Here is a 23,821-nt window from a genome sequence, read left to right as displayed (position 1 = left end):
GACTCTGGGGGTTGGTGCTCATCTCCATTTCTAAGCCGAAGAGCCGGCGTTGTCCATAGACACCTCCAAGGTCATGTGGCTGGCATGACTGCATGCAGCGCCGTTACCTTCCCGCCGGAGCATTACCTATTTATCTACTCACATTTGCATGTGTTCGAACTGCTAGGTTGGCAGAAGCTGGAGCAACAGCAGGCGCTCACTCCGCTCCTGGGATTTGAACCTGGGACCTTTCAGTCTGCAAGTTCAGCACCTCAGTGCTTTAACACACTGCGCCATCACCAGGGGATGTCTTACTTTCGGGGAAAGAGGGTAGGATATGGAATGATGGATTCAGATTACAAGGAAAAAAGTTACACCTAAACATTAAGAGATCTTCATGTCAGAAAGACCTTTTTGGCAGTGCAATATGCTGCTGCCTGGGAGCCTGGAACAGTCTGGAGATTTTTAAGCAGGGGCTGGGTGACCATCTGTCAGGAGTGTTTTGATTGTGTGTTCCTGCCTGGCAAGGGGTTGGACTAGATGTGTGTACAACTCTTCCAACTCTAGGATTCTATGGCTTGAAGGCATGTACATGCCATGGGCAACTTTGGCTTTGCTGTCCCATCATCCACCCTCTCCCCAAACAGTCCTTGGGTCTCCAGGCAGATTTTGCCATCCTCTGGGGTTTTCAAATCCTCCCCTTTGCCATCAAGGGAGAAAGAAGCACCCCCCTTTCCCAATCAGGCAGGGAGCCAAGGACAGAATTAACTTTCCAAAAAATCTGCTGCGTATAACTGAGCCCAACCAGGGTCGCAGTGTGATTCTCGGACGGACTTAGTATGTGCATCGTAAGCCGGGAGGGTGGGAGTTGGCCTGTCAAACTGCCTTAACTTAATTGGAAACACATGTCTGTGTGTGTCCTCCTCCTCCTCCTCCTCCTCCTCCTCCTCCTCCTCCTCCTCCTCCTCCTCCTCCTCCTCCTCCTCGCCAGCCCTCCAGGCTGGGGAATTTTTGTCTGCCTCTTTGCAGCTCCGAATCTGGGGGACTTCACATTCCTGCAAACACCATGCTGGGACAAGACACAGGCCTTCCAAGCATCTGCCTTCTGCTCCTCTTACCTGCCTTGGCCGCCTCTTGTCCCAGCCGCTGCTTGTGTTTCAGGACCACAGTAAGATGCATGCATCTGAGGCTGGAAACCATTCCTGAGGTCCCACCACAGACCAATGTCCTGTAAGTAGCAGCTTTCGTTGGGATTTCTGCCAAGAAATATCTGTGTGTAAGCCTGTTGCAACATAAAAAACCGAAAACAGAACAGGAGGAGGGATCTAGCAAAACCTTTAAGAGTGATTTCAGCATGAGCTTTTATGGATTTCAGTCTACTTCTTTGGATGCACTGGTGGATAGAAAATTAAAGCTGCAGGTATTAAAGCACAACTGGATAGCTGTGGAAGGAGGGTCGGGTATAATAAGATTTAGAAGTAGGTGGAGATTGTGTTATAGGTCTGTCAAGCAGCTGGTTTATTCATTCCAAAGTCTGAAAATCATAAAACTTGTTTGTTGTTGTGTACCTTCAGGTCATTTCGGATTTACGATGATTCTAAGGCAAACCTATATTAGGGTTTTCTTGGCAAGATTTATTTAGAAATTTCCCATTGGCTCTCTCTGAGGATGAGTAAATATGACTTGGGTTTCCAAGGCCAACCAGGATTCAAACCAAGTATCCTGGAGAATCCTTGTCCAATGTGCAAATAACTATGACTCTCGAGTCTCCCAAGAATTCACAAAAGACATAGGATCTGAACCTGTGCATGTCCATCGCTTTAACCACACAGTTGCTCCATCCAAAACCTGGCTTCCCAAAAGTCTATTTGCTAAAGCAAAATGAATAAACAGTGTGGACCACTGCAAATTAGCCTATGTAGCGAGAAAGCCAGGCTTTGAATCCAGAAAGCCTGGGTTCAAGCTTTGCCTAGAAATGTCTGTTTCTCAGCTTTAGTCCCTTTATCTGTAGGACAGAAATGATGACAACAATGACAAAATGGTAATAAAACCTTGCAGAGCTGTCATCACTACAAATGTATTCAAAATTCTGATTTACCTTTTAAATACATGTTGAGCATCCCTTATCTAAAATTCTGAAATAGAAGTTCCAGTGGCACAATAGGAGCAGGCAGCGGGATTGCTGACTGAAAGGTTGGTGGTTCAAATCTGAGGAGCGGGGTGAGCTCCTGTCTGTCAGCTCCAGCTTCCCATGCAGGGACATGAGAGAAGCCTCCCACAGAATGATAAAATTTCTGGGTGTCCCCTGGGCAACGTCCTTGCAGACAACCAATTCTCTCATACCAAAAACGACTTGCAGTTTTCAAGTCGCTCCAGACTTCGGGGAAAAAAATCTGAAATACTTAAAATCCCCAAATTCTCCACAATTGTGGCTGAGATAGTGGAACCTTTGCTCTTTGATAGTTCAATGTATACAACTTTTGTTTTGTGCACAAACTTATTTCAAATATTTGTGCATATAATTAATTTCAGTATATATATTAAGGTGTACGTGAAACATTTTGTATTCAGACTTGGGTCCTATCCCTAAGAAATCTCATTATGCATGTGTATGCAAATGTGGGTATTCCAAAATCTGAAATCCAAAACATTTCTGTCCCCATATATTTTAGATATGCAATACTCAACCTGTAGTGACATACTTGGACATATCATAAGAAGGCATGACTCTCTAGAAAAAGCAATAATGCTTTGTAAAGTACAAATCAGTAAGAAAAAAGAAAGACAGTATTAAAGGTAGTCAAGAAAACCATGGTCTGCATTTCCAAGACCTGAGCAGAGCAGTTTATCTTGGGGTCTCTCATTCATAGGTTTGGTGTAAGTTGAGGTTCACTTGATGGTAATTAAAAATTATGGGGAATTTCTTTGGGGGAAAATCATTTTCATAGTAAGCTTTTATAGAGTCACCTGCCTTGAGATTGTATGGTGGTCAATATGTAACAATGAAGAAAAGATTTCATATCAAAACTTGGGCCAAGTAAGAAGAAAATGTGAGATGGTTGCCAAGTCTTCTGAAAAATCTATAAATGTGACCTGGAACGAGAAAATAATAGTACGCTCTGTTGAACTTTGGCAAGACCTCACTTGGGCACGAAAATTCAAGAATGTATCCAGATGAGGGCAACCAAGATGGTAAAAGGTTTGAAAACCAAGTCCTAAGGGATCTGGGTATGTTTTCTGGGTATCAGAAAAGAGAAGAGGTGACATGATAGTCATCTGTAAATATATCAAGGGATGTGATGTTGAAGATGGTGTGGGTTTGTTTTCTCCTGCTCCAGAAAATAGAACACAAACGAATAGATTCAAATTACAAGACAAGAGGATTTCTCCTAAATTTTAGTGAGAAATTCTTGGCCATAAGAGCTGTTTGAAAGAAGAATACACAAGCAATAGAGGATGATGGACTGTCCTTCACTGGAGATTTTTAACCAGGCATCTCTCAAGAGATGTGCATTCCTGCATGGAAAGAGGTTGCATTAGGGATTCATCTTAACGGTAGAATTAATGCAGTTTGACACAACTTGAACTGTCATGGCTTAATTTTATGGAAATATGGGAGCTGTAGTTTTGCAATGTCTTTAGCCTTCTCTGCCAAAGAGTGCTAGTACCTCACCAAACTACAAATCCCAGGGTTCCACAGTATTGAGCCATGGCAATTAAAGTCATAGTGTTGGAAGGGATCACAGGAGCCATCCTGTCCAACACAATCAAAATATTCCCGTTAGTGGTGTCAATCTGCATTAATTCTGTTGTGTAGAGCAGGCATGGGCAAACTTTGGCCCTCCAGGTGTTTTGGACTTCAACTCCCACAATTCCTAACAGCCTACTGGCTGTTAGGAATTGTAGGAGTTGAAGTCCAAAACAGGGTTGTTGTATGTTTTCCAGGCTGTATGGCCATGTTCTAGAAGTATTCTCTCCTCATGTTTCACCCACTTCTATGGCAGGCATCCTCAGAGGTTGTGAAGTATGGAGAAACTCAGCAAGGAAGGTTCTCCATACCTCACAACCTCTGAGGATGCCTGCCATAGATGTGGGCGAAACATCATAGAATCATAGAATCATAGAATCATAGAATAGTAGAGTTGGAAGAGACCTCATGGGCCATCCAGTCCAACCCCCTGCTAAGAAGCAGGAAATCGCATTCAAAGCACCCCTGACAGATGGCCATCCAGCCTCTGCTTAAAAGCCTCCAAAGAAGGAGCCTCCACCACAGTCCGGGGGAGAGAGTTCCGCTGTCGAACAGCCCTCACTGTGAGGAAGTTCTTCCTGATGTTCAGGTGGAATCTCCTTTCCTGTAGTTTGAAGCCATTGTTCCGTGTCCTAGTCTCCAGGGCAGCAGAAAACAAGCTTGCTCCCTCCTCCCTATGACTTCCCCTCACATATTTGTACATGGCTATCATGTCTCCTCTCAGCCTTCTCTTTTGCAGGCTAAAAATGGCTAGTTCTTTAAGCCGCTCCTCATAGGGCTTGTTCTCCAGACCCTTAATCATTTTAGTCGCCCTCCTCTGGACACATTCCAGCTTGTCAACATCTCCCTTCAACTGTGGTGCCCAGAATTGGACACAGTATTCCAGGTGTGGTCTGACCAAGGCAGAGTAGAGGGGGAGCAGGACTTCCCTGGATCTAGACGCTATTCCCCTATTGATGCAGGCCAGAATCCCGTTGGCTTTTTTAGCTGCCGCATCACATTGTTGGCTCATGTTTAACTTGTTGTCCACAAGGACTCCAAGGTCTTTTTCGCACACACTGCTGTCAAGCCAGGCATCCCCCATTCTGTATCTTTGATTTCCATTTTTTCTGCCAAAGTGAAGTATCTTGCATTTGTCCCTGTTGAACTTCAGGAGATAATACTTCTAAAACATGGCCATACAGCCTGGAAAACATACAACAACCCTGTGATCCCGGCCATGAAAGCCTTCGACAGCACAAAGTCCAAAACACTTGGAGGGCTGAAGTTTATCCATGTCTAGTGTAGAGGCACCTTAGATGTTCCTTCAAGGCATCTTCCAGCTCTGTGCTCCTATGAGATTCACTTCCTCAGTTCCTCTGTTTCTTTCCAAGTGCTTATGGTCAGAGATGAGCTGGCAACAACCGCTTTTCTACTTGGCAGTTGGGATTCAAAGTGGGAGGCCAAAACAGGTGATCATTCAGAACATCCAGAGCTTTTCCTGTCTTTCTTTGTGCCTCTGTGTGTGTGTGTGTGTGTGTTTTTTTTTGCATAGAGAGGAGGATAGTGTAGAATGATATTAGCAATTTTGTGTTTATATAAATTATATGTTCAATCAGAACCATTTCTGTTTGCAAAAGGAAACAAAGGAGCTTTGCAAAGGAGTTTGCGCAGCTAGTTTCCTCTGTGTTTTGTATGGTCGACTGGGCAGAAGAGTGGGGTAAAAAGGGAACCATTCTGATTGCCAACCTGTAAGAGAAACATAAATATGCCTGCCTACTTTGAGGTATAGGTAAAAGTAAAGGTTTCCCCTGACGTTGAGTCCAGTCCTGTATGACTCTGGGGGTTTGTGCTCATCTCCATTTCTAAGCCGAAGAGCCGGCATTGTCCATAGACACCTCCAAGGTCATGTGGCCGGCATGACTGCATGGAGCACAGTTACCTTCCCACCGGAGCACTACCTATTGATCTACTCACATTTGCATGTTTTCGAAGTGCTAGGTTGGCAGAAGCTGGGGCTAACAGTGAGCACTCACTCCGCTCCCCAGATTTGAACCTGAGACCTTTCGGTCCGCAAGTTCAGCAGCTCAGCGCTTTAACACACTGTGCTACCGGGGGCTCACTTTGAGGTATAAACAAACAACAACAACAATAATAATTCGATCTCCAAAATGTTAAACCATCCACACCATCTTGGCTGTGATTTCACCCAAGAGAAGCAAAAGGAGGTACAGTCTGAAGTGAAGGTAGTTTATGCCTGTTTGCAATGGAGAATCTAAGAAAAACAGAAGGGAAGGAAGTTGCCTTGGCAGTCTGGAGCCGAGAGAGAAAACCGTGAAAGCGGACGATGAAAGAACCAAAGTGGGAAGTTGGGGGGAGAAGCACATTTCTACCTCCAACCAGCGTCCGACAGAAGGAAAATAGGTGTGCTTGTTTCCAGGGAAATGAACAAAAAGCCCACAGTATAGTAGGGAGGAAGCCAAAGGGGCAAGCCTCTCCCATGGCGTCTGGCGGCGTCAGACCTTTGCCAAAACCAAGTTACAGAAACAGCTGGAGAACGCACGTTTCAGTCCACCAAACGGTCTTCCACATGTGCATGGCACAAATGCTGCGACAGTGTTTTACATTCCATGCAGTTTTTAGTTCCATCCAGCTGAGATCCTGGGATTTTCAGTGACTTAAAAATACAATGCAGACACAATGCATCGTCTCCAACTGCCCTGGCTTGGCACACACACTTCCAATTAATCAAATGCCATCCCGCTTTTTCAGTCACATTTAAAATGTCCTGGTTTCTTCCCCTTCCCTCACTTTCCCCCTTTGTTGGAAGTTGGACTTGCTGCAAACTGAGTTCAAAGTCAAAGCAGTTTTCATTCAATTGGCTCACGGACCGGCCAGACAGTACCTTTATCCCAGGAGCTCCCGCAGCAATCAGGAGTGTGGGCAGATGCTATTCCCTGTAAATCCAGAAGCAATTGCTACAAAAGGCAAAAATTGCAAGATTTCCAGGTGCTGGAATATCGCGGTATTTAGCTGAATATCCAGATCTTCGCATGTATATGTCCCTGCAATTGGAAATCACAGAACGTTTTATCTGGGTTTGTTCCTGGGTTTTAGATGTGTGTTCCTAAAAAGAAGGTGACACTTGAGTAGAAGGCAAAAACTTTGTCCTGGGAAGAGGAACTTCATCCTTCACTTGTTTAATGAAGTTTGTGACAGAAAAAAGTTCCTGGAGTGCAACAAGTACTTTCACATTAAGTAGTACACAATGAAACAGGAACAGACTCTTTCAAACCAGGAACAGAATGTCATCATTACTGTAATTAGTCAGACTTTGTTGTATGGCCATCTGTACAGACAGATTTCATGCTGTACTTGTGCCAGGGAACAACAGGATGGTGTTGCCAAGTTATACATTTTGGTTCCTCATTGGGTGTATGCTGACAACATGGGTACAGTTTCGTAAATGGAAAAAACCTACTACTGGATGTTGGGACATGGATGTGCTGAAGAAAAATGTAAATACTGAGAGTCAAGGCCATGCAGGTGGATAATAGAAGCAGCCATGTATAACCCAGGAACAGAATCCTATTGTTTCATGCCACAAGTACACAATCAAATCTGTCTGGACACATGGCCAGGCAGCCAGGCTCTAAAAAGTGTCAATAATGACAACGTTCTGTTCCTGGCTTGAAAGTTGTGTTCGTTTCATTGTGACTTGGGCAAAAGTGGTCCTATCCCATTAGGTTTGTTTATGTGGCATATACTTCATGAAACGTCTGGAGGGCCCTGTTTTTCTGGGCAAGACAAAGAACGGAACTTTTGCAGAGGTCCGCATATCCGTATCCCAGGGCTGTTTTAAAAAAGCTGCCGAGGTTTCCATTGGAAGTCCCGCAACAACCATCTTGGGAACCTCTAAATCTCAGAACAAAGCAGCAAGTCTGGACAACGGAGGCAGAAATCCCATGACTAACAGGTCTGTATGTGGACCTCTTCTGAAGTCCTGGAATTTTTTGCCCCTGTTTAAAACCCATGATTTAGTGTTGTCTGGAAGGGCCCTCAGTGGAGAAGAGAGCTCTTCCCAGTAGGTTTAGACCAAAGCAAACTGTTGTATCTTCTCCTAGCTTGTTTATTCTTCTTCCTCTCCCTCCTCTTCCTTAATAGTAGTAGTAATAGTAGTAACTTTTGCCATCTTGACTACACTCTGATGTTGCTTGGCCACACACATCCCAGTTTTCATCCACGAAATGCTGGAAGGTATGCTCAACTTCTCCATTTCTGCTCTTTATAACTGGAAACATATAAAATCCAGGCAGATTCAGTTCCTCACTGACACCAAGGCTACTAACTCTCATTGCCAATGGCCCATTTATCCTCATCAACAAAATTGCACACTGGCTCGTGATACTTTACCCCCAAACACAGAAGACGCAGAGGGCAAACAAACAGACAAGTCAGCTCTGAAGAATACTATGTGATGGATGACAGCAATTATATCTTGGCTCTGTCCTGCTTCCCCTGAGTCCAGATGTGAACTGGTAAGAGGGAGCCAATGGACTTCAAGAAAAGACTCCAGCTGTGGACTATTTGTTTCAGTGACTTCTTGGACCAAATTGGTCGTTTTGGCTATTTGTTCCACAATATAACGTTTGGGGTTTTTAAAGGTTCAGTGTTAAGCTACATGGGAAGAAGGAAGGATAAAAGGAAACCACCCGCAAGATCTGGGCAGCAACTGATAGATCCGATTTTTGTGTTGTGCGGTTTCTTCTCTCTCATATTAGATGTGGAAGGGGATGAAGATAGTATTTTATTCATTCCCTTCCACCAAATGACTGTGGTGTTTGCTACAAACATACTATATTAAGATACACATATCCATGGAGATACGATCTCAGCCAGACCGCATTTACATGAAACTGCAGAGCTGAACAAATTGAATAACTTCAGGGTTGTTGTATGTTTTCCGGGCTGTATCGCCCACATCTATGGCAGGCATCCTCAGAGGTTGTGAGGTATGGAGAAACTAAGCAAGGAAGGTTTCTCCTTACCTCACAACCTCTGAGGATGCCTGCCATAGATGTGGGTGAAACATCAGACGAGAATACTTCTGGAACATGGCCCATACAGCCTGGAAAACATACAACAACCCTGTGATCCCGGCCATGAAAGCCTTTGACAACACATTGAATAACTTCATCTCTGCTTTCAGTATACCATACTGGACCTACAGTTTCCTAGAAAGTTATACCCTCAAGGATTCTGCTAGTGTCCTCCAGGGCAAGTATGTCATATAATCACTTGGTAAGCCTAACAAATTCCCAAAGAGACCATTATCTCTCCCCAGGAGAAAACTGGAAGAAGGAGCAGCAAATGAACGCAGAGGTTGGAGACAATAAAAATGTCAACCCAAACAAAAGGTCTTTGAGGATTTAAGAAGATCCCTGCTGGATCAGACCAGAGGATGTTTCTCGTTGTCAACTTAATTTGTTCTGTTTATATTGATTTTGCTTTGTTATTATTGTTTGAACTGGTGCTTGGCAGCTGTGTCGGTCTGGATGAGGGCAAACAAATTGAAACTGAATCCAGACAAGAGAAAGGTCCTCCTGGTCAGTCGAGAGGCTGAACAGGGCATGGGGTTACCGCCTGTGTTGGATGGGGTTACACTCCCCCTGAAGATGCAGGTTCGCAGCTTGGGAACGATCCTGGATTCATCACTGAGCCTAGAACCCCAGGTCTCGGCAGTGGCCAAGGGAGCTTTCTCACAATTAAAACTTGTGCGCCAGTTACACCTGTACCTTGGGAAGTCTGACTTGGCCATGGTGGTCCATGCTCTTGTTACATCCCGTATAGATTACTGCAAAGGGGTTGCCTTTGAAGACTGTTTGGAAGCTTCAGTTGGTCCAACGGGTGTCAGCCAGGCTGATCACTGGAGCAGCGTACAGGGAGCACACAACTCCCTTGTTGCATCAGCTCCACTGGCTGCCAGTCTGCTACCGAGCACAATTCAAAGTGCTGGTGTAAGACAATTACCTTCAAAGGGTCCTGGCTCAGGAGGGAAATAAGGCAGAAAACTCAGTCTCGTGAGAGATGCAAAAAGCAAAGTTTATTTTCACCATAGCTGTGAGAAGGCAGAACAGCCGTACACCCCAAAAGGTTTGTACATGCAAATGGCTGCCGCAAGATGTGCATAGCAAACAAAGAATATATACCTTTGGCTTATCTAAAATTGACCAATGGCTGAGGGTCTTCCTCACCTTCCACACCTACTTGGCATAAGTGATGCCAATGACCTAACTTGTTTACTCTGAGCTTTGTTCTCTCTTTATTTATTTATTTATTTATTTATTTATTATTTGCAGTATTTATATTCCGCCCTTCTCACCCCGAAGGGGACTCAGGGCGGATCACATTTTACACACATAGGGCAAACATTCAATGCCCATAGACACATCAAACAGAGACAGACAGACACAGAGGCAATTTAACCTTCTCCTGAGGGGATGTTCGATTCTGGGCACAGGGGGGAGCAGCTGCTTCATCATCCACTCTGACGGCACTTCCTTATTCCAAGTCGTAAATTAGTTAAACTTGCCTCCCCACTTGTATAAGTGGTACCTTATTTACTACTTGATAGATGCAACTATCTTTCGGGTTGCTAGGTCAGCAACGAGCAGGGGCTATTTTTTATTTTTAATTGACGGATGCTCACCCCGCCACGGGCTGGCCTCAAACTCATGACCTCATGGTCAGAGTGATTTATTGCAGCAGGCTGCTCAACAGCCTGCGCCACAGCCCGGCCCCAGGAAGTCTTTAGAACTTCCTGGAGAAAAGCCCAGCTCACAGGAAGGGAGGGGTATATGCAGAGGCAAAGCTACATAGGCAAAAGTTTACTATTTTCTGGCTTATGGTTCCTTCACTGGCTTTAGCCTATAAAGCCCTAAACAGTTCCAGCATCTCTTCCCTTATGAACCATCTTGAAGATTAAGATCATCTGGGGAGGCCCTGATCTTGGTCCTGCCCTAACTACTATCTGTTTTCTGATTGTCAGTTCTGAATATTATGAATTTTGACTGTCGTTATTTTAAAAACAGCTGTGACTGGCAGTTTTAGTCTCCAAAAAGTGTCTAATCCCCTTTAAAAACTGTCCAAATTGATGGCCATCACTGCATCTTGTGGCAATTAATTCCACTGTTCAATTATGCCTCATATGGAGGAGTCCTTTAATTTATTTCATGCCTATCTATTGCAATTCAGTTTCATTGGATGATACCAGATCCTCATCCTGGGAGAGTGGAGTGGGTGAAATCCTATCATAATTTACATTTTGTTTACAATGCATTATATACTTGTTTTGGTTGTGACCACTCTATTTCATCTCACATAAGGTAGATAGGTATGCTTCACATATGACTGACAGGTGTGTGATGGCCACCACCTGAAGAAATTTGCTTTTCTGCATTAAAATGATAGGAACTCTGTCTCTCAGTTCATCTGGCAACCCTAGTTCAGTTCATCTGGCACTGTAGAATTAGTGCAGTCTGACACCACTTTTAACTGTCATAACTCAATGCTATTTCTTTATTGTGTCAGAAGCGACTTGAGAACATAACTGCAAGTCTTTTCTGGTGTGAGAGAATTGGCCATCTACAGAGACGTTGCCCAGGGGACGCCCGGATGTGTTACCATCCTGCTGGGAGTCTTCTTTCATGTCCCTGCAAGCTAGAGCTGAGAGACAGAAGCTCACCCTGTCTCGCAGATTCGAATCGGCAACCTTCAAATCATCGACCCAACCTTTAGGTCAGCAGTCCAGCCGGCACAAGGGTTTAACCCATTGCACTCAATGCTATGGAATAATAGGAATTGTAGTTTAGCAGCAGCACTCTTTGACAGGGAAGGCTAAAGAGCTTACAAAACTACAAATCCCATGAGACCATAGTATTGAGCCATGTCAGTTTAAGTGATGTCAAACAGCATTAATTCTACAATGTAGATGTATCTTTGTTGTATGGAGGTTGGAATGATTCTGTAAAATCATTCCCATTTTACGGAAAGGTAAATGGCACAGTTCCCCAGGCCAATCATCTTCCATTCAAATGGTATAGAAAAGCCCTTTCCATTTTAACAACCTTCATTTGTCCTTCTTTATGACTTTGTGGTGCATAAATGAAAGTTTGAATCTGAAGTCCTCCATTCATGACTGTGATTCAGAGAGAACTTGGAAGATGGCACTGGGCCATCCTATTAAATCTATCCCACCCACCCTTTGTTGGCTTTATTTCTTTGGCTCTTAACTATCTTTTAAATTAAAATCAGGTCTTTCCCCTGCCGTTCAACCTGAGCGTTAAACAAACCAGATATAAATAAATACTGAATGGGAGGCAGGGAGGGAAATTAGCATTACTTAGGAAGGGTTTGTATTCGGGTTGTGTTCATGTGTCTCCAAGCCGCCTGTCAACTTAGGGCGACCCCATGAATTTTATAAGGTTTTCTTTGGCAAGGAATGATCAGAGTTGGTTTTGCCACTCCTATTCCTCTGAAATACATTTTACAGATTCTGGTATTCATTGTGGGTCTCCCATCCAAGTACTAGCCAGGGATGACCCTGCTTAGCAGCCAAGATCAAACAGGATCAGGTGCCTTGAGGATATTTAGACCTTTGCTGATTGATGCATTGTAAGTTTGTTTACTATTTCACAGATATAGGGTACATCTACACTGCAGAATTAATGCACTTTGGTGCCACTTTAACTGCTAAGGCTCTATGTTGGGAGTTGTAGTTCCACAAACCTTTTTTTGCCAAGGAGAACTGGTGCCTCATCAAACTACAAATCCCAGCTTTCTATAGCATTGAACCATGATAGTTAAAGTGGCATCAAACTGCATTTATTTTACAGTGTAGATGCACCCAAAATCTCAGATTCTGTTCTTGAAATCTCATATCCTGGGATAATCCTGAATGTAAAATTTCTCAGCAATCAAAACTGTTGTTAAATCCATTTTGGAACATAAATATACATATATATATATTTAAAGAACTGGCTATTACTGGAAACAATTCAATGTTTTTCTTTATATCCTGCCTTTTATTTGGGATTCTCACGGCAGCGTGCAAATAAAACACTAAAAGCGGTGTAAAACTATTCCAGATTAAAGCAGTAAATAGTTTTGAAAAGGATAAAAAAAAACCATGAAATACGCCAACTTGTTAAAACACAACGACAAATGAATACCAGGTAAAGCAACCAGTGTGGTATAGAGACCTAAGAGTTGAACGATGACTCAGGATTCGAATCCTTAGTTGAAAAATATAATTACAAATGAGGGTTTTGCAAGACATTTACTGGCACAGAGGGACATGAACTCCTCTGGTCCATTGCCAGGTTTCTTATGCAGACTTTTGAAGAAGAACGCTTTTAAAACTGAGACAGGGTGCTGATTGGTGTTAATGCATTTTAATAGATTTTTAATGATTTCATGGTTTTACGAATTTATTTTTACGGTAGCACTATTTGAATTATCTTTCCATATTCATATGTTTTTGGTTTTAAATTGTACCGTTGTATTTTTGTTGTTTAAACATTGTAAGCCGCTTTGAGTCTCTTTTCAGAGAAAAAAAGCAAGATGATGATGATGACGATGATGATGATGATGATGACACTATGTAACAAAATTTGAAAAAAAAATCTGTTCCTGGTTTGAAAGTATTGTTTCCTATTTAATTGTGCAGCAATTACAGTAGAGTCTCACTTATCCAAGCTAAACGGGCCAGCAGAAGCTTGGATAAGCGAATATCTTGGATAATAAGGAGGGATTAAGGAAAAGCCTATTAAACATCAAAATAGGTTAGGATTTTACAAATTAAGCACCAAAACTTCATGTTATACAACAAATTTGACAGAAAAAGTAGTTCAATACGCAGTAATGTTATGTTGTGATTACTGTATTTACGAATTCAGCACCAAAATATCACGATATATTGAAAGCATTGACTACAAAAATGGCTTGGATTATCCAGAGGCTTGGATAAGCGAGGCTTGGATAAGTGAGACTCTACTGTACTTTGAAAATAGTTGTTGTACTCCAGAAACTTCATTTTTGTGGATGCTACAAACTATTTTGAATTGAGTTGCTGTGAGTTTTCCCGGCTGTCTGGCCATATTCCAGAAGCATTCTCTCCTGACATTTCACCCACATCTATGGCAGGCATCCTCAGAGGTTGTGAGGTCTGTTGGAAACTATGCAGGTGGGGTTTATATAATGTCCAGGGTGGGAGAAAGAGCTCTTGTTTGTTGGAGGCAGACAAATGTGATTGTTGCTATTGGCCACCTTGATTAGCATTGGATAGCCTTATATCTTCAAAGCCTGGCTGCTTCCTGCCTGGGGGATCCTTTGTTGGGAGGTGTTAGCTGACTCTGATTGTTTCCTTCCTGTAATTCCCGTTTTCTGTCCATTATTTACTGACAGCCAGGCTTTGAAGCTGCAGGGATATTCAATGCTAACCAAGCTGGCCAATTGCAACTTTCACATTTGCCCCAGGCGGACAAGAGTTCTTTCTCCCATTTCAGACCTTCCACAGATATATAAACCCCACTTGCCCAGTTTCCAAAAGACCTCACAACCTCTGAGGATGCCTGTGGGTCAGGAGAAACATCATACAGCCCAGAAAAATCACCTAGCAACCCAGTGATTCCAGCCATGAAAGCCTTCGACAACACATATGATTGGTGGCTCACCAAACTATACATCCTAGGATCATAGTAGCAATAAGTCATGGCAATTAAATTGGAGTCAAACTGTGTTAATTTTTATGGTGTAGGTGCACCTTAGGTGCCATGGTAACATCATGTGCAATACTACGATTTGTGGTTTTGGGAGGTGTATTGGAGCTCTTGGCCCTTAAAACTATAAAGCCCAAAATTCCAGAAGAGGCAGAATTGGGATAATGTTTGAACAATGGCAATGTAATCCTAGGCTGCATTCCCATGCATTACAGGTTAAATAACCTGTAATGTAGGGCCAGGCTGTGGCGCAGCTGGCTAGTAACCAGCTACAATAAATCACTACTGACTAAAAGGTCATGAGTTCAAAGCCCGAGTCGGGTTAAGCCCCGAAAGACAGTTGCATCTGTCAAGTAGGGAGATTTAGGTACGCTTTATGCGGGGAGGCTAATTTAACTAATTTACAACACCATAAAAAACTGCAAGCAAAACACGAGGAAAGGAATGAGGAAGTACAGCCACTAGTGGACAGTGAAGCAACAGCTCCCCCTGTGGCCGGAATCGTGAAGCTGGAAAAATGTTAAATGCCTCTGTGTCTGTCTATATATGTTGTTTGTCTGTTGGCATTGAATGTTTGCCATATATGTGTTCATTCTAATCCGCCCTGAGTCCCCTTCGGGGTGAGAAGGGCGGAATATAAATACTGTAAATAAATAAATAATAAATAAACAAATAAACATTGAAATCTCCAAATACTCCAAAGTTTGTTGGCTGAGATAGTGGCCTTTACCTTTTCTGATAGTTCATTGTATATAAACTTTAAAGTGCATTTACTCTATGGAAATTATGCACTTTGACATCTCTTTAATGGAATCCCGAGAGTTGTAATTTGGTGAGGCAGAGAAGGCTAAAGACCTTTGTAAATCTACAAATCCTGGAATTCCATAACATTGAGCCTTAGCAGTTAAAGTGGTGTCAAACTGCATTAATTTAATAATTAATTGAGCATACCCTCATGAAGCCTGGAAGCTGGAAAAAATGTTAAATTTCCTCTGTGTCTCCGTCTCTATGTCTAATGGCATTTAATGTTTGTCATGTATGTGTACATTGTGATTCTCCTTCACGGTGAGAAGGGTGGAATACAAATACTTTAAATAAATAAATTTGACCATGTAGATGCACTCTTTGGTCCGTGTAATGTTAATTTTGTGTGTTTTCAACTGCTTTGTAGTTGTCCCAGTTCGGGAATGGGGAGAGAAGGGCAAGAGTAAATATGATGATGGAGATGATATACTTTACTATATGGACTTCCAATAGAATAATGGAACCGCCTATCTTTGACAGACGGAATTATTTCTCTCTTGCAGGGACCTGCGTTTCAACCACATCAGAGAAATCCAGCCTGGATCCTTCCGCAATCTAAAGAACCTCAACACATTGTAAGTCTGTGCTCTGCATGGTGGTTCCACACTGCACAATTATACCAGTTTGGTAGCATCTTAAACTGCCACAGCCTCTTCCAGTGGGAGCTGTAGTCTGGGAATGGTGATTTTTTGCCAGAGTTTTGTTTACCATTCCCCTAAATGATATAGCTGTCCCAACCCTTTGGATAGTTTGGACTGAAAGCATGAGATGATTTGCCATCTCAAGGTGCTCTCCACTACATAATTAATGCAGTTTGGCACTGGTTTAACTGCCATGGCTCGAGCCTATGGTATTGTGGGAGTTGTAGTTTGGTAAGGCACCAGGACTCTTGGACAGAGAAGCCTAAAGACTTTTGTGAAACTGCAACTCCCAGGATTCCATAGCATTGAGCCATGACAGTTAAAGTGGTGTCAAACTGAATTAATTCTTCAGTGTAGATGCACCCATGAAAACTACAAAAGACTATAACTGGATGTCCTTGAGAATATGATGACCGCTAGAAAGATGGGTTTTCAAAAAAAAAAATCCAAATAATTATTTATTTATATAAATCAAATCAAATTAAATTAAATTAATAAAAAAATAGGTTTTCAAAAAAATGTCCAAATAATAATTAAAACATAGGTCATATTTTTTCATCAGTTCCCAAATTGGATTAAAATCCATTCTGGTATCTCAATAATTATTTATTTATTTATATAAATTAAATTAATAAATAAAAAGATGGGTTTTCAAAAAATGTCCAAATAATAATACAAAATAAGTCGTATTTTTCCCTCAGTTCCCAGATTGGATTAAAATCCACTCAGGAATCCGACTGATCGCTATTTAAGACCCCTTTGTTGTTCTTAATTACTTCTTGAGCTCTTTTATTTTATGCAGAGCCTTACCTAAAATGTGGTAAATGCAAATCAAGTTGAGCATCACTTATCCAAAATTCTGCAATAAAAAAAATCCAAAATTGTCCAAATGGGTGGATGAGATAGTGACTACTTTGCTTCCTGATAGTTCAGTATATGCACATGGTTTGTGCACAACATTAATTTAAAAATATTGTGTACAAAATTACCTTCAGGTTATGTACATAAGGTAGATAATGAAACATAAGTGAATTTCATGTTTAGACGTGGGTCCCATCTCCAGGATATCTCATATGCAAATACATGTATTCCAAAATCTGAAATCCAAAATACTTTTGGCCCTAAGCAATTAAAATAAAACAGCTCTGGGAAAACTTTGGCCCTCCAGGTGTTTTGGACTTCAACTCCCACAATTCCTGACAGCCTACCTACTTGGGATAAAGGGCACTGCGTGATCCACAAACATGGCAGAAATAACTCCGCTAAGGATGGTCTCACTCTCTTGGCTCCTGGACAGCGAGGAGATTCAGAAATAGTCTGCTGGATGCTCGTCACGCCAGCTTTATTTGTTTTTTTGGCTCTAGCTGCACAAGCGATATCACCTGCTCCGTTGTTTTTGGCCGGATCTGCATTTTATTTGGATCCCAGCTTTTAAAAGCTCATGTGCTTGGCTCCAGAATGGGTTGGATCCTATTAATACTTGGTATTCTGGGGTCTTTTCAGGATAAGGGACAGTAGTAGATGGGTAAACACTTGTTGGGAGAAGGGAGATTTAATTGATATTATTGAGCGAGCTTGGGCCCTACCAGCTGTTAGGAATTGTGGGAGATGAAGTCCAAAACACCTGGAAGGCCCAAGTTTGCCCATGCCTGTCATTGAGAGATAGGGAGCAATTCACAGAGTTTGGAGAGAACCCAGGGCCATCTAGTCCACCCTCATTCTGTCATGCAGCAAAACAAAATCAAAGCAAGCCTAGAGATCTCGCAAAACTATAACTCTCAGAATTGCATAGATCTGATTGAATTGTGGCAACGAACTCAATGTCAACTCACCTTAACTGCAAAGTGTTCTTCTCCATATGCAGCCGATCTACTTTTCATAAAATCATAGAATCATAGAGTTAGAAGAGACCTCATGGGCCATCCAGCCCAACCCCTTGCCAAGAAGCAGAAAAACCACATTCAAAGCACTCCCGACAGATGGCCATCCAGCCTCTGCTTAAAAGCCTCTAAAGACACTCCAGGCCAGGGAGTTCCACTGCTGAACAGCCCTCACAGTGAGGAAGTTCTTCCTGATGTTCAGCTGGAATCTCTTTTCCTGTAGTCTAAAGCCATTGGTCTGCGTCCTAGTCTCGAGAGCAGCAGAAAACAAGCTTGCTCCCTCCTCCCTATGACTTCCCCTCACATATTTATACATGGCCCTCATCATGTCTCCTCTCAGCCTTCTCTTCTGCAGGCTAAACATGCCCAGTTCTTTAAGCCTCTCCTCATTGGGCTTGTTCTCCAGACCTTTTATCCTTTTAGTTGCCCTCCTCTGGACGCTTTCTAGCTTGTCAACATCTCCCTTCAATTGCGGTGCCCAGAATTAGACATAGTGTGATACCAAGTGTGGTCTGACCAAGGCAGAGTAGAGGGGGAGCATGACTGGGTTTAGACACTCCCGTTGGCTTTCTTTGCCGCCGCATCACATTGTTGGTTCATGTTTAACTTGTTTCCCACGAGGACTACAAGATCATTTTCACATGTACTGCTGTCGAGCCAGGCGTCCCCCATTCTGTATCTTTGCATTTCATTTTTTCTGCCTAAGTGGAGTATCTTGCATTTGTCCCTGTTTAACTTCATTTTGTTAGTTTCAGCCCATCTCACTAATTTGTTAAGATCGTTTTGAATTCTGCTCCTGTCTTCTGGAATGTTAGCTATCCCTTCCAGTTTGGTGTCATCTGCAAACTAGATGATCATGCCTTCTAACCCTTCATCCTGCGGCACTCCACTTGTCACTTCTTTCCAGGATGAAGGGGAAACATTGGTGAACCCTTTGGGTTCATTCGCTTAACCAATGAGTGCTCACCAATGCATCTTCTTCATCCTGGAAAGAAGTGGTGAGTGGAATGCTGCAGGGTTCCATCCTGGGCCCGGTTCTATTCAACATCTTTATTAATAATAAATTTTCACCGTAATAAATCAACCCTACCAAAGTACAGCCTCAAAAAAAATTGAATAAAAACGCCTATATGTTCCTCTCCACGGAAAGATTTATACGATCTGAAGAAAAACCAGAGTATACTTTTTAAGTTATTAAATGAACCCAGACAGCAGCAACTATTGTGCAAGTTATGGTGCCGCAACTTTTAGCACAAACACTCTCTAGCAATCGGCGACAAAAAGATATCTCAACTTTTTTCCAAACTTTGTTTCTAAACCAGACCTTAAACTTTATCCCAAAGGACCTTCTCCTTTTGCAGGTAAAGCCCTGCTCAGATTTTAGGCTGCATCAATAGGGGTATAGAGTTTAGATAAGGAGAAAAGTATTAAGTCCATGCTATTCTGCTGTGGTCAGACCTCATCTGGAATAATATGTATTTCTCCACTCTTCATTGTAATATTATTGAAATAAATATAATATATATTTCTCTACTCTTAATTGCAATTATTTTTGCAGCAGTTGAAGTAAGCTGAGTAGAAAAGAGGAAAGTAGGATGAAGAGAGGGGAACCAGGTCATTTTAAAAGTGGTTGAAATAGTAAGGTGGTAGGGGATCAATAGAGAGAGAGTTGGAGGGAGCCGAGTGGTCATCCAAACTATCTGGCATGTCAGAGCTGCACCAAACATTCCCAAGTCTTTGACAGAGTTGCTACATTTTGTTTATTTCCCTTCTCAGAAAAATGAACAAACACAACAAACACATATTTTAATAAGGTGTAAGGCAGAAGCAGTTGTAAAACCAATCTAAACAGCACAGCAATTAGAACAGAGATTTAAAATGTCAGATTAGAATAATTAAAGAAAACCTCAGGCAAACAGAAAAGATTGGGTGAATGGAGGTTGTGCCAAGGACATTTGCTGAGTTCAGCCAAGAATGTTATCGCTGTCTCTGCCTGCACAATCCCATCATGAAAATGTTGATGACAATGGTGGGTTTGCAATTTTCACTGGCTGTTAAACTCTCTGTGTGGGAATAGGCGGGTAATTGCTTCTCGCCAGTGTCTAATTGCAGACAATGTTAGGTCCCGACTGGCCCTTTTCAACGTCATTGATCTGCTATGTTTATAGTTGTCATGGCAGTCCATCCTATGTCTTCCCCTTGGAGGTTCACTGCACATCTCTGCAGTGGAAGGAATGAGTGTGGTTCAGGCTGTGATCCTAAGCATGCTTCATAATATGGGAAACAGTTTTATATTGGGTTGGGCCACTGACCCATCCAGCCCAGTTTTGTCAGCACTAATTGGACCAGCTCTCTGTCTAGGCTAGTGGTTGGACCTGCAGGACCTCCTGCAAGCAAACTATGTGCTCTTCCAACTGTACCAATTTCCTTGATTGATTAAATACCATTGCCAACTCAGTGTAGTGATCTGAATGTTGGATTAGGACTCTTGAATACAAGAGTTTGATTGAATCCCCACTTTGGCACTGAAATGCCCTTGGACACATTTTATTTTATCAAAGAAGGAAGCATTGGCAAAGACATCATCCCGCCCCCAATATCTCCTAGGCATAAAGTACCTAGAGTACGTGTGAAAAAGATCTTGGAGTCCTCGTGGACAACAAGTTAAACATGATTCAACAATGTGATGCGGCAGCTTAAAAAGCCAATGGGATTCTGGCCTGCATCAATAGGAGTCTAGTGTCTAGATCCAGGGAAGTCATTCTCCCCCTCTATTCTGCCTTGGTTAAACCACACCTGGAATCACACTGTGTCCAATTCTGGGCACCGCAATTTAAGGGAGATGTTGACAAGCTGGAATGTGTCCAAAGGAGGGCAACTAAAATGATTAAGGGCCTGGAGAAAAAGCCCCATGAGGAGCGGCTTAAAGAACTGGGCATGTTTAGCCTGCAGAAGAGAAGGCTGAGAGGAGACACGATAGCCATGTATAAATATGTGAGGGGAAGTCATAGGGAGGAGGAAGCAAGCTTGTTTTCTGCTGCCTTGGAGACTAGGATGCGGAACAATGGCTTTAAACTACAGGAAAGGAGATTCCACCTGAACATTAGGAAGAACTTCCTAACTGTGAGAGCTGTTCAGCAGTGGAACTCTCTGCCCTGGAGTGTGGTAGAGGCTCCTTCTTTGGAGGCTTTTAAAGAGAGGCTGGAGGACCATCTGTCGGAAGTGCTTTGAATGTGCTTTCCTGCTTCTTGGCAGAGGGTTGGACTGGATGGCCCATGATGTCTCTTCCAGCTCTATGATTCTATGATTCTATCTTGGCAAGTTGGTTGCTCTCCATCTTTGAGAGGCCTTTAAACAGGTGGATGGGCATTTTTAAAGTGCTTTAGTTGTGTATTCCTGCATGGTACATGATTAGAATAATAGAATCAATAGTGATAAAATTATGTCAGGGGTGATTTGATTGTGCTTTTCCTGCATGGCAGGGGGTTGGACTAGATGGCCCATGTGGTCTCTTACAACTCTATATTTTACTAGCTATGCCCGGCCACGCGTTGCTGTGGCGTTGTCTGGTGGTGTTGGTGAGAACTTGTTGAGGTAGTGGTGGTATTGAATGTCTGTTGTATGGTTGTCCTTATGTTGAGTATGCATTTGGTTGTTTGTGTACTGTGAAAGTGGTGAGGGTAGAGGGGGTCTATGTCCCTGTGTAGTATTGTATAGTATTTATATGTTGTCCATGTGATGTGAATGCTTGGATTGTGTCCTCCTGGGCTGGATGGCCCTTAGGGGACTCTCCAAACCCTTGTGCCTGTCCCCTGGGCTGAGTGGGTTGCTAGGAAACCAAGTGGGTGGAACTTAGCTTTGTAACTGGCAGCAATTGGATAAAAACAATTATTCCTCTCCCTCTAATTAGGACTTTGTTTTTCTTTTCTTTTTGTTGTATCAACCTAGAGCCATGGATGATGGGTTGTGTTGTCAAATTTCAAGGTTGGGGGGCCTGTAGTTTTGTTGTTTTGTCCGCTGCCCTGATGCCATCACTCTTTTATATATATAGATGATTCTATGATAAAGACCCCATTTTACCCCATGTCTTCCAGGCAAGAAAACTGTCAGAAAGTTCTTCCTAATATTTATGTAGTTTTCCTGTAGTTTGAATCCATTGTGTCTCTGAAGCAACAGAAAACAAGATTACGCCATCTCCGAGATGACTTCCTTTCAAATATTTAAACATGATCATCATGTGCCCATTCAGCCATCTCTTCTCCAAGCTGTTTCTCATAAGGATTCATAGTGTTCAGACCTTTGACAATTTTGGATAGCTTGTCAGTATTCTTCTTGAATTGTGATGCCTAGAACTGGCCAGCTTGTCTTATTCTTCGATCATCTCGCCAGCCTCTTGTCATTGGCTTTAGTAATTTTAGTGCTGAAATCCTAATCTACTATAATGCTAGAAACTGGGGGATTGAAGGAACATTTCATGAGGAAGAGCAACGTTCTTATCTGGGGAGCAATTACCTTATTTAACCCGTCTCCCATAGGTACATTCCTGTCAAGGATCCAAATGAAGGCAAATGGTGCAGGAATGGTCAGGACAGATCCAGCAAGATTTCAGCCCTGTTTTCATGTTCGTTGTCATAATATTCCCTTCCAGTCCCACAGCTCTTGAGAAAAAGCCTTCAGGCAGTGGATTCCTTGCTAATCTTTTGGCATTATTTTTAAACCCTTGGCAAATAAAAACCCTTGCTTGTTTTGAACCGGACCACGATGTTCTCAATCATTTTCGAAGTCACCTCGTTGAGGGTTGAACCTACGGTGGTTTAGCAACTCCACACAAGATTTTATTATTCCTTTATTTATTATATCTTGTCCTGAACTGGAAGGTTTCTGGGAGGCTTCCCATTAACTCAGGTTAAACAATTCTAAAAATTATTTAGACATTACAAAAGCATGTAATGTCTAAAGGTTAATATGGCGAATAGAAGAATTCTGGTTGTAAAACTTTTTTGATGTCTCCCTCTTGGCAATGCTAGAAAAAATGGGGGCTGAAGGGCAATTTCATTGGGGACACACAATTCGTTTTTGGGAAGCAGTGTTGTGATGATTCCCTCTGAACTGAGCTTTTTGATCTTTCAGCCATGGTTGTGCTCCACCCCTAGAAAGGAAAATACTTTCCAAATAACATTTCTGGAGCAGATGGCCTGCTTTTGGAAAGAAGCTAAACACACGGATTAGGCTAAGGACCCAACTAGATGAGACAACAGGGAGATATGTCTTCCAAATGTCTGTGGGTTTGCCATTTTTCTAAGGACAAAGTCATTACAAGAAGTCTTGTTTCAAAACAGGGCATGGGAATAATGACAACACTGCAGGGATCCCAAAGACCATCTTGTCTAATCCTTTTCAATCTGCTACTATGCTGGGAGAGAGTTGAAGTCTCCACTCCCCTGTCTAGTTTGAATTCGCTCCCCTCTTTCATTGCATCTCTTCCAATTGTCCCAGCTTGACAGGGACAATCCTGATTCATCCTCCGTCGTCTCTATCTATTTATTTCCTTTATTTTCTCTTTTTCCCCCAACAGACTTTTGAACAACAACCAAATAAAGCACATTGCCCGAGGGTCGTTTGAAGAACTTGAGAACCTGAAATACCTGTGAGTAACTTTTTTCTCTTGATACAGTAGAGTCTCACTGATCCAAAATAAACCGGCCGGCAGAATGTTGGATAAGCAAATATGTTGGATAATAAGGAGGCATTAAGGAAAAGCCTATTAAACATCAAATTAGGTTATGGTTTTAAAAATTAAGCACCAAAACATCATGTTATACAACAAATTTGACAGAAAAAGTAGTTCAAAGCGCAGTAATGCTATGAAGTAATTACTGTATTTACTAATTTAGCACCAAAATATCATGATGTATTGAAAACATTGACTACAAAAATGCGTTGGATAATCCAGAATGTTGGATAAGCGAGAGTTGGATAAGTGAGACTCTACTGTATTTAATATGTTATCAC

The 23,821-nt window shown here is 42.4% G+C and overlaps 1 protein-coding gene and 1 pseudogene across 1 annotated transcript in view; one reads left to right on the top strand and one right to left on the bottom strand.

The window, feature by feature from the left end:
* Positions 1–977: 977 nt before the first annotated feature.
* Positions 978–23,821, top strand: part of LOC100555993 (peroxidasin homolog) — a 75,219-nt gene continuing 52,375 nt past the window's right edge. The window contains exons 1-3 of the mRNA XM_008110203.3: positions 978–1,209; positions 15,792–15,863; positions 23,385–23,456. Of these exons, the coding sequence (XP_008108410.1) occupies positions 1,046–1,209; positions 15,792–15,863; positions 23,385–23,456 (308 nt within the window). The 5' untranslated portion in view covers positions 978–1,045. The remainder of the gene's footprint in view (positions 1,210–15,791; positions 15,864–23,384; positions 23,457–23,821) is intronic.
* LOC134299065 (U5 spliceosomal RNA) lies at positions 18,892–18,990 on the bottom strand (annotated as a pseudogene).

The sequence above is a fragment of the Anolis carolinensis genome, chromosome 4, assembly GCF_035594765.1.
Source record: "Anolis carolinensis isolate JA03-04 chromosome 4, rAnoCar3.1.pri, whole genome shotgun sequence".
NCBI classification, from domain to species: domain Eukaryota; kingdom Metazoa; phylum Chordata; class Lepidosauria; order Squamata; family Dactyloidae; genus Anolis; species Anolis carolinensis.
This window is presented reverse-complemented; position numbering and strand designations above follow the sequence as displayed.